The 17,722-nt window shown below is 44.3% G+C and overlaps 1 protein-coding gene across 1 annotated transcript in view; it reads left to right on the top strand.

Annotated features, from left to right (window-relative positions):
• The window catches only part of VAV2 (vav guanine nucleotide exchange factor 2), an 805,614-nt gene that overhangs the window by 500,630 nt on the left and 287,262 nt on the right, over window positions 1-17,722 (top strand). The window contains exon 3 of the mRNA XM_085612602.1: window positions 6,751-6,809. Coding sequence (XP_085468728.1) covers window positions 6,751-6,809 — 59 coding nt within the window. The remainder of the gene's footprint in view (window positions 1-6,750; window positions 6,810-17,722) is intronic.

Genomic DNA, 17,722 nt, shown 5'->3' with positions numbered 1-17,722 from the left:
TCATTATGTCAAGAAATTCAACTTCTACACAACTTGAATGTGAAGTGAATTTAAGATTGTTGTCGCTGGCATTGAGCCACCTGATGAATTCATCAAGCATGTTGCTATCGCCCTTCCAAACGAAGAATATGTCGTCAATGAACCGTTTCCAAAGACTAACATTTTCAAAAAAGTGAGCCGTCTCATTGAAGATATGTGTCCTTTCCCATTCACCCATGTAGATATTCGCGATACTGGGAGCACAAGATGCTCCCATGCTGGTACCGTTCACTTGTTGGTATGTGAGGCCATTAAACTCAAAAAAGTTGTTCATGAGGACAATTTCCAAACACTGCAATATAAAGGCATCAGGTCTAATGCCCGGGGTTCTACTGAGAAGTGATGTCACTGCTTGTAATGCTGGGCCTTGCGGGATGTTCGTATACAATGCCTCTATGTCTAGTGTCACCAAAATATCTTCATTGGGATTAAATTGGGTTCCCTCGATCTTGTTTATAATATCGCCAGTATCACGAATATAAGAATCATAATTTCTGGTGAGAGGACATAGAAAAGTATCAATGTATTTGGAAAGGGGTCTGTACTAGATCCAATTGTGGAAATGATGACCTGTAGCTCACACCAGGTGCACAGCAGCAACACTTAACTCACTGAACCATTTTGCCACAGTAGCACGTGGTGTCCTAATATTAAACTTAATCATCCAAAAGTTTGGTTCCTGGCAACAAAGAAAAGTGTCTTAGACAGAACTTCAAGATGTGCACCGTTAGGGATTGGAATTAATGTTGAGAAGAGGAGCACAACATGCAATAGGATACGTCATCAATGTTTACTTTGTGGTGTATTACTCCCAGGACGTACTTTGTACAAGCCCCAAGACTCTCTAACATCTGACCTATTGCATTCTTGAGTGTGGAAAATTCCTCAGGACAGTGGAGTTGTGGTTGGGTGATCCAGCTACTTAAGGCCAGCAGGAATGAAACCGAGGGATTACCACATAGGTGACCTCAGAAGGACTCCGTGTGCACTGCGTACTCTGTGACCAGTGGTTTGTGGTGACTTCATTCAGACATGACTTCCTGGATGATACTACGCGGCATCAGTCAAATGACTCTTCTCATTCATGTCAAGGGAAGAGGGATGTTGAATGAGCCCAACTAAAAAAAAACGAATCATGGTGACGGAGTAACAGAGGTTTCATGAAAGGACTGGTGGAAGGTTACCCTTGAATAGAAGGGATGGGTATGGATGTGCCTGGCTGCTTCCTGTGTGGCGACTTCACTCTCTTGTTCACTAGTGAGGAGTGTTTAAGGGCTGCATAAGGTGCGTATCTCCACACAACCAAAGATCACTTAGAATGCATGTAGGACCCTGCCACCAACACGCTTCACACATCTTTGAGTAGTGGTAAACCCTAATAAGAAGTCTAGCAAATTAGAAGAGATGTTTTAAGGCATGAGCAAAGTGGGCTCTGGCCCAGGGCCCCAGCCTTTCAGGGGGCCCACTGGTGGAAGCAGCTCTGTTCTGCAGTGAGGCTTGCCTGATGACCTTGAATATTTCTTAAACAGATTGCTTTTTTTAATGTGGGTGGTGTATGAGAGTCCATTTCAGACATTTTGCAGAGAAATGCAGCATTTCATGCAGCATTCATGAAAAAGTGTTTTTTTATATATAAATACAGGACTTCACATATGAAAAATAAGAGGTTGTCACAGAGAATATTTGCAGAAATTTTAGTGAGCTGCTGCTGTTGTACTGTTTTGAACACATACATCACTATCCCTGAATATTAGTTGTAAACACATTTAGAATTTGGATGAGTATGCATGTGCACTGTCAGAGACCTGGCCAAAGAAAGAAGGGCATGAAACAGCTGAAATTGGATCATAAATTCAAACTGTTTCAAACAGGGGTCCCCAAAATAAGTTTGGCCTAAGACCCTCAAAATCCTTAAAATTAAGGATGGGCGGAATTTTCAATTCCGCTGGCGTAATTGGGGTAATTTATTAATTCTGCGTTATTCCTGTAATGCAGAATTACTAATTAATTCAGTTGGCGGAATTAAATCCGCACTGTAATGGTACTGACACAGAGCTCAGAGGGGGCAGTGCCTCTATTTGTAAAACACACCTGCAGATCAAACTTTAATTTGCAGCGATTTTTTAACATATGGGACTGCTCCCTCTTCCAGCCCTCTTTAAGTACCACTGCAGGGCACATACTCTTCGGTGCCCTTACATACTAATGTAAAGATGCTGAGGGGTATGCACTGCACTATAGTCACTCTATACCCCTCGGTGCTCTTACATAGCTATGTAAGGGCACTTAGGAGCCGTTCATACCTCTCGGTGAACTTGCATAATAGGTTTGTATGGGTACCAAGGGGTTTGCACTGCACAATCCGTTGCCCATTCGGCCCCTTGGCCGAATTCCATGGAGTGAGTGAAATTCCCCCACCCCTACGGAAAAGTCCCTGCAATAAATGCCCCTAATCTTGAGATGACCTCATGTGCTCGCAAGCGTTGGCTCTAGTTGCCATGGCATCTATGCTGGCCACGTTTTTATTGGGTCGAGCATGGGCAGTGCATGCGCTGCTCTGCGAGCCATGCTGTATTGGAGTATGGAATATAAGCCCCACCTACTCTCCGCCCATGTTTGTCATTGGCTTGTGCCATTGTCCTTTGTAAATGCTAGCTTCTGATTTGTTAGTAGGCTTGTTAGTCCCTCCTATGTGCCACCTTGTCTTCATTCATAAACTCCCATGAGGACTGGCCCTTTTACTTTGGTTGTTACACTGTGTCTTTTTTAGTCTGTAAGCACTATATTCTATAAGTAGTTTCTCCTAATGCAGGCACGACATGTTTTCCTGCAACATTCAGCGCGGCGTGCGTGCTTTCACTCTAAGCAGTCCGAGACAATGGCGGCTGCTTCTTTGCATAGGTCTCGCATTTGCAAGAGTTTGAGTTATTGGCATTGTACATGACAATGCTTTTTATTTATGTTAATTATCAAAACATATAAATAAAAGTTATTGTCATTTACAATGGCAATAACTTAAACTCTTGCAAATGCAAGACCTATTGCATTGCAAATGCTTGTTTCAAGATGTGGCTATGTAAAACGAGTTTGAAAGAGCTTCGAACAAGGACACTGTGGAGAGTGAGAGGATCTTCAGAGCTGGTGAGCCCAAGCGTAGACCAGGAGGCCATTGACACATGCCAGATGCCCACTTGAGATTGATTTGCATAGAATTTATCTGAATAGAGCTCATTTACGCAGCCTGTGATTATCCAGAATACCTGGCATGGATCTCCGTTGGTACCATGGCCCTGAAAACCGAATGCTTTCAGCGTATGTGGAGCGCTCTTGGAGGAAAACTTCAGTTTTAGCTGCATTGCTGCAAACCCCTGCACCGTTCCAGGTTGGTACACGCCCTGCCATATGGTTCACTTAAACATGATGTGCATAAGGAGGCTCTTTATTCAGTGGCGGCTGGTCATTTTAGGAGCGATAGGGTCAGACAGGACACAATCACAGCACACATACACACTCACACCCATGCATTCACACACAAATCAATACCAAATATTCAAACATGTACGCACGCACCAAACATTAATTTAAAAAAAATCATACTTACCTTTAGCTCTGCCTCAGAGGTCACATGAGGGTTGGGACTGCTGCCTTCCTTCATTGGCGGACCTCAGCAGCAGTCCCAACCTCGTCACAGAGTGGGATGGGGTCAGTGAGACTGCTGACCTCACCCCACTCTGTGAAGAGATGTCACTAATTGACACTCGGCCCTGAGTACTTGATGGCTTAAAACTGAGGCGGCGAGGTCTGAGGCAATGAGGGGGAGGGCCTCCGGGACCTTTGCTGAGCAGAGGAGGTCCCCCCCCACTGGAGCCGTGACATCCTCAGCCCAGCAAAGATCAGTTCAGGCAGCCAAGAGCCTGCACATTTAGCACAGGTCTAGCTCCTGGCTGCCTGACCTGAAAATGAAGAGTGTCTGTCAGGCTGACCTTTGCTCAGCCTGACAGACAGTATTCTTGAGGCGCAAAACGTGAGTTGGTGCAGCCTCTCAGCACATATGAATGAGCTGCGGCTGCGTGTTTAGAAATCAGAGGATACACTGTTTCTCTAAAATCTAAGCTCAGGACTACAAGGACCAGGATGCATCAGGACCAAATTAAGACTGTACAGGGTCGGACTGGCCGTAGCGGGCACCGGGCATTTTCCCGGTGGGCTGGAGGGGTGTGGGCCGGTTTTGTGGCCTTGTGGGCCAGTTTTGCAGCAGTGCTGCAATATCGGCCCCGCAACAAAAGCGGGAGCGGTGCTCCTCACTAGCACCCTCCTACCCCCGCTCCCAGGGCCAATTGAGCAGCAATCTGCCAGGGCTGGTTGTTGTTCCCAGTTCAGCCCAGCTCCTGTATGAACTTGGGAAGCATGAAAGCCCTGTATGGTTCACTGAGAGAGTTGGGGTTCAGGGGAGACGCTTTGAAACTCATCCTTTGTGATGTGCTTCTGCATTCAGTGCAGGTGTTGGAATCTAGGTGGCGAGGTCACCCCTTAAGTAGTGCACGTTTGAGGCTTGCATGGTAATTTTTGATGCGTGGAAAGGAGCAAACTGATGTTAAATGTGGATATTGAGACAAAAGATGGGTTAAATTAAACATGGAAAGCAAAGAAACGCGGAGAGCAGATGGTGCCCTGAGATGCTGCGTGCTTCCAAGCTGTCATGGGATGCCACGGCAGGGTCTGGGCCAGATTGGAAGGCGAGGGGAAGGAATTTCATCACAGAGCTCGCGAGTGCTGAGGGTGGCTGCTCCACCAGTGCAGATATTAAGAAGTGCCTTTAAACCCAAACTGTATCCCAGCTTGGTCGCAGGCTTCAGTGAGGCCACATACTTTGGTGGGGCACCGTAGCTCAGGAATTGTATCGACCTTGAAAGGATGAACCGTTAAATCGGTCTGCAGGGAGTAAAATCAGGGATTTATAGGTTGCTCACATAGATCTACAGTAGGCACCTTAACCCACTAACCTTTATCAACTGCATACACGTATTGGGAGTGCGTTTCCAAATAGAGGGAACATCAGCTTGACGCAATGCATGTATATGTTTCCTCATTTCAGTGTTTGTGTCAGATAGGATTTGCACATCACAACTAAAAGACGTGTACTGCAATAACAGTTTCCCTATCTAATCGGCTTTCCTTTCCCTGTCTCCCCCCTCACAAATACTGTACGCTCCTGCCAATCTGTTTGTGAACAATTAAATAGTTTTTGCCACACAGAAGTCCAACGATTGTCTTTGCCTCTGCTTGTTCAGCTGGAGGAGACAGCTGTGCACTACATTGTCACCAAAAGACACATACACTGCACTACTCTCACTAGTGAAAAGCACCAACACTAGCATTCTATGTATATCCACTGGTTCTACCTTTTTAGGTAGAACCAGTGGATACATTCACACTTTACGCCAGTCAGGCGGCCGCCGTGGACATGAGCCGCCATTACAAAAGGCCTTTTCAACAAGGTTTCAGCTATTTTTGGGACTCCTCGCCACCCGTAACAAATGACTAGATTCTGCTTGCATTTCTTATTTGCGAATTGCTGAAAGGTGGTGCTTTTTCAGAGAGTGGTTGCGACGTCTGCTAAACATTCATTTATTTTGAAATGCCTGCATTTGGCAAGCGCACTGGCTCCCAGGTGTTTACAGGCGCTCCCAGTGGCATAGATGAGCCCAAAACGTATTCTAATATGAGTAAGGATTTCGATATCTTTTAAACTAATGCTCAGTGAGTTTTGTGCGTAGTCATTATAAGTGAATCTAATAGTCTTGCTGTCTGGACTGAGAATGCCTGGCCCGAGTGCATGTTGGGAAAGAAATCGTGGATTTTGAAGGATTTGTTGGCGGATCATAGTATGATACGTTTTAGTATCTAGCATGAAAATTTCAATACAACCGGAGGTATGGAGGATATGTAATTAATAGTACAGAGTATGCAAAATCTGTGTAATTTGCTTTTGTGTAATGACGTGAAATTTTGACAAAATTACGCTTAATTATGTAATGCAAACCGGTATTGTATTTTAGCATGATACGTGTACTCACATCCACGCAGGGCATTTCCCGCTAAAAAAATGGTGTTAAAAACACTGTGAACTTCAGCCACTCGTGTTATATTGTTTGCGTTGTTAATTGCGTTTGCAGTACATATTTTTCCACCAGCAGCCTATTACATGATGTGGCGTAATAACGTACCTTTCGGACTTTTGCATAACAAGAGTAATGTGAAATTACGCTCATTATACCAGCATAATGAAAATTGTCATGTGCCTAATTAATAGTTCTTAGATCAAATAAATCATTGCGACAAGACCAATGCTATTAGAATTTCTATAAAAAGTAAGCATTCATTACGAAATTTCAAACTTGTTTACTGTCTCCATGAGGGTTTGCCCATTTCCATTTTAATGTTGGTTCAGCCATTCCAAACCCTTGGTAGCGATGGCTACCTTTTTTCTCGTTGACTCCTACTGGGGATTGGTTCACCTTCAGCTGGACAAGGACTGCATCAGATAACTTCAAAGTCCAACATAACAAGACCCCAGACTTAGAATTGCCTTTCATTGCAGTGACGTGTATAGTTGAGGATACTGCATTTTTATCTTGTAAAATACAGCTGTTAATTACGCGCTGTCTTTTTGTTCATGGATTACAAATGTGTTTTGCTTTCTATTCCTAGGTCATATCTGCCATATCACGCCTCTCCTATCACAGCATTGCTATAAACAAGGGAATCAGGTAAGACTCAAATGTTCAAGATAATGCATTTAACACATTTATTTGATTGCATTTTAACTCAACATTAGTTGCTACTATAACAGTGCATTTTTCTAACTAGTTAAATTTATTGATGTTAACAGTAATCAGTTACCTACCACGTGTCTACCTTTTGATTTCAGCTGGCAAGACATGCCTGAAATAACCTTATAGAATCCGTTAGTTTCCAAGTTATTCAAGAATCTAACTCAGAAAAATGTGTGTGGGGCAGATTAGGTCAAGGTGTTTAATGTTAAAATTCAAAGTGCAGCTTGTTTACAATTGAAAATTTAGGTCGGCAAAATGTACATCACTAATGTAAAATCGTGTGCTACAAGTAACGAAACGATCTTAATTTTTTCCATTAAACGGTTTTAAAATTGAATTTGTATATGCGCCTATGGATTCTCGTTGATATTCATTTGCCAGTATCGCTACCATCTGGATTTATAGATAACAATTAACACAGACTTGGTGTCCAGACTAGATGTACTGCAACATTTGTCACATTTTGAACTATTTAGAATTGGGACCATTTAAATTTTTATTAGAAAAATCTGTGGTCTGTATAATTAGTATTCAAGAGCAAAACTCATACATTTTCTGGGTAGTTTGAATGATGTTTTTCGATGACATTCTACAAGATCCATCTGAATTCTAATTGACCAATTTAAATATTTAATACCTTTACTCATTTCACATGCAGTGCTAGTGAGCTGGGAATTCAAAGTGAGCAATAGGTTAAACCCTTTCAATTGCCCTTCATTGCAATGTAAATGAGAGCATCAGTCTGTAAGCATTCCAAATGGTGATTGCTTATTTCAGTTGACCAGTCTGAATTCAATAATCCTACCAAATTTGCTGAATGAGAAGGGTTGAAGACATTCGACTCACACCATTTTCTGGATTGTCCAACATGATTTAGAATTTCCACATTCAGAATCGACTGTTTACCTTAAGGGGATTGTTGCTACTGGATGCAATTGACGGGATGCTACAGAATTGCTTTGCACCACCAGTCACTCCATTGTGCTTGCATTAGTTTAAACCTGAGATTTGCTAAGTTGGTCCACAAATGCTCAAGCTATCCACATGAGATAAATTTAGATTCACTTTTAAATGGGCATTATTTATATACTCTGTGGCTATTTTTAGATTCTTCACGTCCAGAATAGATTGTCGGCCAATATTGGGCACCTCTGTATAATTAGTATGAATAAATAAATGCTGACCATAGAGATATTGATTGATTGATTGATTATGTGAAGAGACGTGTTACATCACACCCTTATCTTGAATCAACTCTAAGACAAATGAGTATAGTTTTCAGCTCTTTCGCTCTTTTCCCCCGAGATACTGCATTGCACATTTCTTTCCTTCCAACAACTTTGAGGGGGTTCCAAACAGTCACAACCTCACGTTATTTAGTCAGTCAGACACATTCTTTATTCGGATTCATAAAACTATAAAGGATGCAAAAAAGTATAACAACACATTTTAATTGAAAATATTAAAAGAACATTGTTTAATTGCTAATGTGTGAAATCCGCCACAGATGTACAAGCACTAAGACCTGCTATATAAACCTAACTGGCGGAAGGATCACCGGGTAAGTTTAGACTAGTCGGACAAAAAGAAGACTTTTTATTTCTGGAAGTTAAGTAGATCCGGCTCCCCTATGAGGTTCTCTGGATTGCTTATTTTGGCTCACACACAGCTTATGTTGGCTTCACCTATATTCAAGTAAATTGAGCTACTTGCCTTCCTTGGGAGTATGAGTCAGATCACTAGACTTCTGTTATGAGAAGTGAGGGAACAGTACAAGAAGTGAGTTGAGTTCAAATTAAAAATAAATAAATATATGTGATGGAATTTTCAGACTGAATCATTTAGATGAATAACATTTAAACAACGGCAGTCGCCTGGTGAAGTAGTACAGTCCCTTACGCTATGAGGCCTGTAATGGAAGCAGCAGCATGGTTGAGGTGATAATTCGCTACAGAAGTTGCAGACTAAGGGGCCGATTATGATGTCGCACGGAAAGGCTCCGAATGGGATTGGGTATTGCAGAATCCGATTCGGAACCCTGTTCCCAAACAAATTGTACACATTTCCCAACAACCGATTAGGATGCCCAGAAACCGTTCGGGCAGACCGAATCAGTTCCGAAAGGCATTCAGACAGCCCGAGTCTTTCGGAGCTGAATCGTACAGCTCTATGGACACCGTTTCTGAACGAGCTATGACGATGACTGCTATTCCGGTTCGGTCTGCCCGACACAAAATGGCTGTCAGAATCTGTCTTTTGGGGTCCGTTGCGGGCGCCCCTTCACCCAAAGGCGTCAGATTGGGGCCAGTGGGGGTACCCAAGGGACCCCTCTTCCCAACCATGCACAATGTGGCAGGCACCATGGGGTACCCGCCACATATGCAAGGTTTTCCCCAACCAACCCTTTTATCAAAGCGAATCCGACCAAACGATGTTGGGAAACATCGTAACCGGTCGTTCGGACTCGCAGGACCCGATTCATTCGGAAACAATTCCGAGACCGATTTGTTCGGAACAGTTTCCGAACAACATCATAATCGGCCCCATAAGAATATAATCCAGCCAAAATAAGTGTTCACAAAGATTTAGGCTTACTGCAGACAGTTTTGTGTGTTATTCCTACAGCCAGACTAAGTCATCCAGCACTTTCTCAAAGACAAACAGGCTTACGCTGAAACTACACCACAGTACCTACTCTACCAGCGCAATGTGGGCCTCATGCCAAGAGATCAGAATGGTACAGGGAGCAAAATGCCACTTTGTCTAGAATGGGAAAATGGCTTGAAATGGCCCGAGAAGGGCTTGTCACAATCCTGACTTCATGGTATTCCTGCTACGACAGAGCACTTCCTGCGGCTTCACTAAGGATGCAGTGGCCACTTGTCCAGGTGAGCTGACGCAGAGAAGCAGCAGTTCTTTCCGGGGGTAATTTGTAGGCCTGGGCTAAATTTCCGTTCCGCTTGCGGAAATTGCGATAATTTGACATTTTCGCGTTCCGCGGAGAGCGCGAAAATGTCAAAATTTCTGCATTCCGCAGCTTAGAGATAATTTGTTTCTTGCTCGCGCTGTAAAATAATACATTCTCGCGCGTGCGCGATCACCTTACCTGAATCCCCGCGTTCGCCGACAAGTTTTCCCGATCCAGTCGCGTTCTCCATGAGATGTTGGATTGTTGGTAGCCATTTGCGCTGTCTCGCGACAGTTCACGCCCGCAGTAATGTCATTGGTCGCGCGATTACATCTTTCTTCTCGCGATCATGCACCGCGAGAAGAGTGAAAACAAGATGGCCGCGCCCGCGAGCAACCGCATGGGTAAGTTGGCGAGCCGCGACCACGCAGAAAATACCGCGAACGGGCGGGAAAAAAACTTCCGCATGTTCGCGATATTTCCGCGTGTTTGCGGAGATTTTTAACATTTTCGTGATAATTTGCGAAAGTCACTTTTGCAAATTCCGCCCACCCCAGGTAATTTGCCATCTAACGTCACTCAGAGTACACTTACTGTGCAACGAAGACAAGCACTCAAGGTATCACTTTTTCATCCAGCCTACAGTAGGCCCTTTGTACTGGTGACTTGAGGGCCGTATAAGACACAAGAGTGTCACTTTGTAGACTTAAAAGGATTGTCTCCGGAAAGCAGGAAACCAAGCCTACAGAGCAATGTGTCTTTGTAGCCACAGTCTTTGCAGGACCTTTGGGAAAAGCAAAGGAAATGGTACGGTGGTTAAATTGTAAAAAAAAAAAGTGCTGGGGCTCTTGTCAGGAGATAGCTTGCACCAGCCCATTTCTTCTGTTAGCTTTGCCTAAAACAGAACCAACTACTAACCATGGAAGTGCGGAGAGAATGTGGCATAATGACTAGAGCTGCCGACTTCAGAGCTGGGGAACCAGGTTCGAGTCTTGGCATCTGCTCAACATCCTGTGATTCTGGACAAATCACTTAATCTCCCTGCAAATGAATGTGTCCTAAACTGGTGATCATGAAAATTGCCAATATTTATGATTAAGTGCCTGTGCTGAGCGCCAGAAATCACCAGCTGAAATTAAGCGCTGAAAGGTATTACCTGGGAGGGAGGGGTCCAGATAGAGATTACCCTTTCTCAGTGTGATTCCCAAAAGCTCTAATGCGGATACGGCCAATTGCAGCAGACACACCATGGAGGGGTAGGTAGACCAGGACATGTGGAAGAAAGGTCCCGACCACACATTTGCTTGACTCCACTTCTAAACATTAACCTGTTTAATACAGGGCATCGCCACACAACTATTGGCAGAGCCATTATTGCCAGCAAGATCAGATCCAGGCCTAACCCAGGGTAGATACAGAAGCACTGGGAAAGACAACAGACCTGACTTTTTGTTACAGGTACTGTTTGGGAATTGTTGAGTGACTTTGTGTGTTTGGCCCCCAGATGTCTTGGAAATACAACCCCCTAATGAAGCAAAATCATGTCTACAATAATATGGCAGCTGGGAGTAGGGCCCTTTTACTAAACATACTGCATGAGCAGGGTAAAGCTGCGCCACCAAGGAAGAGTCTTATGACAGGGAGTTAGAAGATGAATCTATTTTAAGTGGTTAACAAAAAATACACACAGGAAAATATTGCATAGCAGGTACCTTTGTCAAAGGCCTAGAGTTTGTGGTATATATTTTCAAGAAAACGCCTGTGTGTACGCACCTTTTTCGTTTGTCAGTATTGAACAAAAATAATCTGTAAATCCAAAAAAGAGGTTATCATGACAACAATAATGAAAAAAATGAAAGCAGAAGCACGATTAGTAAATAAAACTGTTCCTAAAGCACACAGCTCCTAAACAAAACGCCATAAATCAGCAAAAAAATTGAAATGTTTCATCAAAATAAATACATGAAAACCCCACACTGCATCATTTCCTAGCTGCATGTTCAGTTGCATCTGAAATCTACCAAGAGGAGTAATTGATGTCCCATCAGCAAACCTAATGGGAGCACAAATGGGACACGTAGCCATCCTTGAAGTCCCACGGGATTGATGGACAGCCCATCCAAGCAATGACAAAGCATGAATAACACATGAATGTCAGTGGCCGCAAGGGCTGACCGAAGGCCTCCGAGTACTTCTAGTGCACTTGTTTGAAGAATTGATGACATGAGGTTTTCCAGACTAAAAGCTGTCTGTAGCCAGACCTTACAAATTCCCGTATGGAACTCAGCCGCGTAGATGGATTTCTGACTGTCTCCGGCACTAGTTGATTCCGCCAAGAATTGAGCGCTGTATTGCCAATTTAGAGAATAGGGGCGTACATCATCATCAGGTACCTGTAGATGTGCTGCAGGTGCAAGTCTTCGAGCATCCTTAACCTGATACTCAGAAGGAAGGCTAGATTTTTTGCTGCCATTTTGTTATGGCTTATTTTGCGTACTGCTCTCACTGGTTTTCAGCCATTCAAAGAGCATCACAGAAAATAATGAATTCTTTTTCGCCCGGTGTGGTGTAAGAAGAGCATTTACATGTGGGTTTTCTTTGACCCTGTGGTGGAGAGCAGCAAATCTAGATGGAAGAGAGGACCTGTGAGGATTTGATGTTGGGTTTGTCCGTCTCGGTTTGCTGTAGAATGCGGGTTGTCCTCTATGGCTTTGGTAAACGTTGAATTGGCTGTTGCATGGGAATTAAAGGCAGTATCTGACGCCCGTGCATGATGTCATACAAGGTAGCATGCTGTTTACGTCAGTCGTGTGCACTCCCACAGCAGAAGAACTCAGGTCTTTGATGGACTCTCTCCCCTCGGAATGAAGGATCAGAACACTGAGTGTGTCAATACTCACTCAAGACTCCTCTTGGAGTGTGCTGGACTGAGCAAGTGCATGCACATGTAGTGGACCCATCTGGCTTTTATTTGACATGTATCGGTATTTTATGTCAAGACTCAAAAAAATGAGAACCTCGCAAAATATGATATTATCTTTTTCTCTTACATCGAAGAAATACAACTAAAGGCAATCCGGAAATACTCAAGAGGTCACTAAACTATTTCTGACAGAGTGGACAAAGGGTCAGAAATAAGTTACATGATGTGCAACCTATGTCAGATTTGTCATAGCGTGCTGGTACATAGATCGTTGAAAGAAGAAACAACTTGTATATTTTACCTCCTCGTTTACGTGTGCACACTCTGGTATTGTTCGTCCCCCACAGTAACACAATATCCAATACTGTCCAGGTCAGGATAGCAGGGAGTAGCTAGGGTAGATTGGACTACTGTAAGAGGTTTATGGGGAAGGTGCCTCTGGAGCAGGCTGGCCTGCACTGAGCTGTCTGTAAATTAATCTGTTGCTAATCTCATTATCCAGGCTTCTTCTGTGTGGCTGAATCCTCTCAACGCTGCACTGAGCAGCTTTCTAGCAAAAGCTGTTCCGAATTATGCCATTTGTCTGTCAGAGTCTGCAAATTCCTAGGAGGTTCTGGCGTGTGATCTGCTGCTCCATTCATTCATGCAGCCAAATCAATCCCAAAATAACACATTGTCTGTGTGTTATATATATATACACACCCTGTGGGTCCTATTCACAAACACAAGTTTACAACCAAATTTATCTCATTTATGCCTGTCAAGAATTCTGAAAGGGATTCCTGGGAAGTGTAAACCCATTTACATATGCGAAGCTCGCGGCCACCGGCACAGATTTCCCTTCACCCATTAGTCCCACTGATGGGGTGGGAAGATGGGCATCGCAAGCAGTGGTGGACAGTAATTTTAAAAAGCAGAGGAGCATGCCTACACATCACTCACACCCATGCATTCACAACACTCACTAACAATTACACATACATTCATGCATAAACGCATACATGCACCAAACATTAAAAAAAACATAAAACTTACCTTACATGCAGATCTTCTACAGGAAAGCCTTGGATGTCCCAGGAGGATTGGGACCACCGGCTTCCCTCATTGGCTGACCCTAGGTCAACCAATAAGGGAGTCCGGCATTCCCAGGTCTTGGAGGTCTCAGAAGGGTTGAGTTCAGGTCAGCCAATGAGGGAAGGCAGCAGTCCCAACCTCGTCACAGGGTGCGATGGAGTGACTAAGACTGCTTCCCCACCCCACTCTGTGACGAGGTGCCACTGATTGACACTCGGCCCTGCACACTTCAGAGCTTAAAACTGAAGCGCCCAGGTCCGGAGCACTGGGTGACACTTTCCCTTGTCATGAAGGAGATGACCTCGCGGAAATTTTGGCAGATTTTAAGAACTGCTGCGCTGAGTATCGGCAGGACCCGACCCATTTAAAGCCCCTGGGTTTTACCAATGTCCTCTAACATTGTGAGCAAGGATTCCTGGATGGGAAGATTTGCATCAACCTTCCCTACAAGACCGCATAATGCCCAAAACATTTCCCCTTGCTGTTCATTTGTGAAATAAAAGCATCTGTGATGGACATGGGGAAGGTGGTGAGTTGGGGCCACAGATAATGAAAGCCGATATCTCAAGCTTTCTTGCTCCATGTCAGAGAAGCCTACACATATCAGATGTTCCCTCCAGTGGCGGCTCCTCAGCTGTGGCAGAGGGGCATCGCCCCACTGATTTTAAGCAGTGCCAACTAGAAACATAAAAAGATAATAACTTATGCTTCATGTCCTGCTGCTTTGCGGGCAGGTGGGCTGTTCTGCTCTCAGAGCAGGGAAGGGGAGGAGTGGTTTGCCCACTTCTACGTGCGTAGTGACTGTTTGGTCAGCCCTCTCGGGCCGCCCAAACCAGTCATGCGCACTTTCCCAGCCTCCATGCAGGCTGCATTACAGCCTGCATGGAGAACATGCCCACCCCTCCAGCCCCTGGCTGAGCGTCGTGTCTCAGCTCTCAGACCAATCACAAGGCTGCAATGCAACGTTGTGATTGGCTTAGGGGAGGGAGCCGGGCTACCTTCATCCTGTTCCTGGAGTCGAAGGCAGGAGAGCAGGAGCAGAGACAAGGGACCAGGCGGCAAAGTATGTTTATTAATTTTTTTATTTCCCACCGCAACCCCTGCCCTTGCACCCATGAGCCATGCCGGCCGCCACTGGTTGTCTCTCTTCCCATGATCTTGCTCATTGTCTCGTCACCAGTCTATTCAAAAAGGACCATTGGAACAATTTTCACCAGTTATGACCGGGTTGCTGTCCTAAAGACATCCACTTCCTAAGGAGACTAGCTATCCATGCGTCGAAACAGAATCAAAAACAGTGACTTGTAGTCTAACTTAGAAATACCGTCCTATATGTGAGGGTGGGCTGGTGTGGCACTCGACGGGTTAATTTTAATATGAATCTAGAGTGAGGCGGATGCAGTAGACTATGTATGTATCTTTTCCGCTTTCTGGCCTCAGGGTTGCATTAAATAAATAGCAATCGTTTGTATGACTAATTGCTTTTTCTTGGTTCAATATCAAACTAGTGACCTTTATTGTCTGCTTTATCACCTGAAAAACACCTCCTCTAGATGTCGAGGCAGAACAGAAATGAAAATCGATGGCACCATGCAAAGTGTGCCTCAAGAAAGTGTGTTGGCCACCTTCATATTTTGCCAACGTATCTTTAAACTGAAAAGGGTACCCACTACCCAGTCACTCAATCCCCTCTACCATCCAGGCACATTTCTTTGCCTAGTTTCCTTGTACTTCATACCCATGGTTTCAGATATTGGTGTTTGAAGGCTGGGGCGAGGCTTGATGTTTCGGACTATCATTTACAGTGGGAAGGTTTCCCATTTACATTAATTATTGAATAATTCTGTCTGTAACTTCTGAGGCGGTGTCTCCATCGCTGAATTGGTGTAGGAATTACGCCAGCTACTGGGAGGATACCATCTTCTATTTGAGGAGAATAGAATGTTGTAAATAGCAGGGTTGGCTCGAAAAATAAAATGCTAATAACGTTATTATCATTTTATTTTTTGTTGCTGAATTCGGGCGGGGCTGGTGGCACAGAGAAGAGGAGTGGTTCATGCACACTAAGGGCCTCATTACGATGTCAGTTGGCAAGGCTCTGAACGGCATTCGGATTTTCCTAACCTGTGTCGGAACCCATGTTTCTGACTGACAGATTATGATGGAACGTTAACTGTTCGGTCCGTCCGACTCGGTTCCGACCGGCATTCGGAGACTCCGAGTCAGTCTGAGCCGAGTCATATAGCTCTATGGACTGCATTTCTTAACAATGTATTACAATGTCGGATTCAGACAGCCTTTCCGACTCGGTTTGTCCGACATGGAACGGCTGTTGAAAACTGACTTTGGGGGCCCCCCTTCACCCGAAGGCCTCCAGTTGGGACCCGTGTGGATACCAATGGGAGCCCTCTTCACATCCATTCACAGTGAGACAGGCACCATGGTGTGCCTGCAATAGGGTGCATGGTTTTCTGCAACCACCACTTTTTTCAATGAGAGCCTGTGTTCTTGGTCGGAACACAGGCTCCCATTGAAGTCAACGGGAGTCCAACCAAATGGTGTTCAGAATTATCGTAATTGGTCGGTCGGACTTTCCGAACCCGAGCCGGTCAGAAACGATTCCAACAAGGAGTCTGTAGGAATGCTTTGTGATCGACATCGTAATGAGGCCCTAAGTGTGCATGACTGCTTGTCTGGCGGTCTTGGGCCGGCCAAACAGTTGTGCGCACTTTGCATGTTCCCCACCAAGCTGCAATACACAGCCTGGTGAGGAACATGCACAGGCTTCCTGTACCTGTCTGAGTACCGAACCAAGGCGCACAGACCAATCACAACACTGTATTGTACCCTTAGGGGTGCCTGTGTGCTTCTAGGACTAGTCAGTAATGATGGAGACGGCAGCGAGGAGGTAAACATTTTTTTCTTTTTTAATATTTTGTCCCCCCGTTCCCTGCCAGCCGCCACTGACACACACAGAATGAATTGTTTGTGTGTGTGTTTATGTGAGCAAGCATGTGTCAAAACGTATGTGTGTTTCTGTACTTGTGTCAGAGCATGGGCAAGTGTGTGCTTGTGTCAGTCTGTTTTTCAAATCCAGTGTATCACAGTGACAGTGTGTGTGTGTTCTTGTTTCAGAGCACATATGTGTGTGTCTTTGTGTCAGGATGTGAGTCCTCTTAAAACATGTGTGTGTTTGTGTCACTGTATGTTTGTAAGAGCAAATGTGTCAGACAATATGCGCTTGTGTCAGAGGGTGTGTCACATCGCATATGTGTTTAATTCTCTCCATAGCTGCCTGGTAACAGTGCTTACAAAATGTTGTTGCCTGACTCACTTGCTAGGTGAAAGGGTTAAACAATGCTTTTTATCCCTCACTACTTCTAAACTTCACCAGCCACCACTGGTAATTGTTTGGGTATTCTTTGGCACAGAAAGGCCCCTCCAGCAAGATGATTTTGGTGGTAAAAGACAGTAAGGATGGCTTGAAAATATGTATGAAGTGGCAATTTTTGAGAAAATTATTTATAATCTGAACGATAACTTGCAAGAATTTGATTGCATTTGGGGCCCTTTCTGGTCCTACAACAGTTATAATATAGCTACCTCATATATATTTAGGGATATTGCTCCCCTGGTAATTCTGTCCACTTAAGTGTTATTTGGTATATTCAAAAGTTATGTTGAAATGATAGTTCTCATAAACATGTCATTGATATACTTGAATGCTCTTTGCTCTCCCCTTTTCCTACTCGATTTATCTTCAAATATATCATGCGTATTTGTTAAATGATGATATTTACATGCTGAACATATCCTGTTTTGTTTTGAAATGGCAATAGAAAATTGGAGGGAAGAAAAGGACCTTCTATGAAATGTCATGCCTTGGATGACACTACTGCCCTTCCAGTCCTGTGTCTCTGATCCTCGTGCGGCGCTGTCAGA

Source organism: Triturus cristatus, chromosome 1_2 (assembly GCF_964204655.1).
Source record: "Triturus cristatus chromosome 1_2, aTriCri1.1, whole genome shotgun sequence".
Taxonomy (NCBI): domain Eukaryota; kingdom Metazoa; phylum Chordata; class Amphibia; order Caudata; family Salamandridae; genus Triturus; species Triturus cristatus.
The sequence above is the reverse complement of the archived record's forward strand: the minus strand, read 5'-3'. Positions and strand labels throughout refer to the sequence as shown.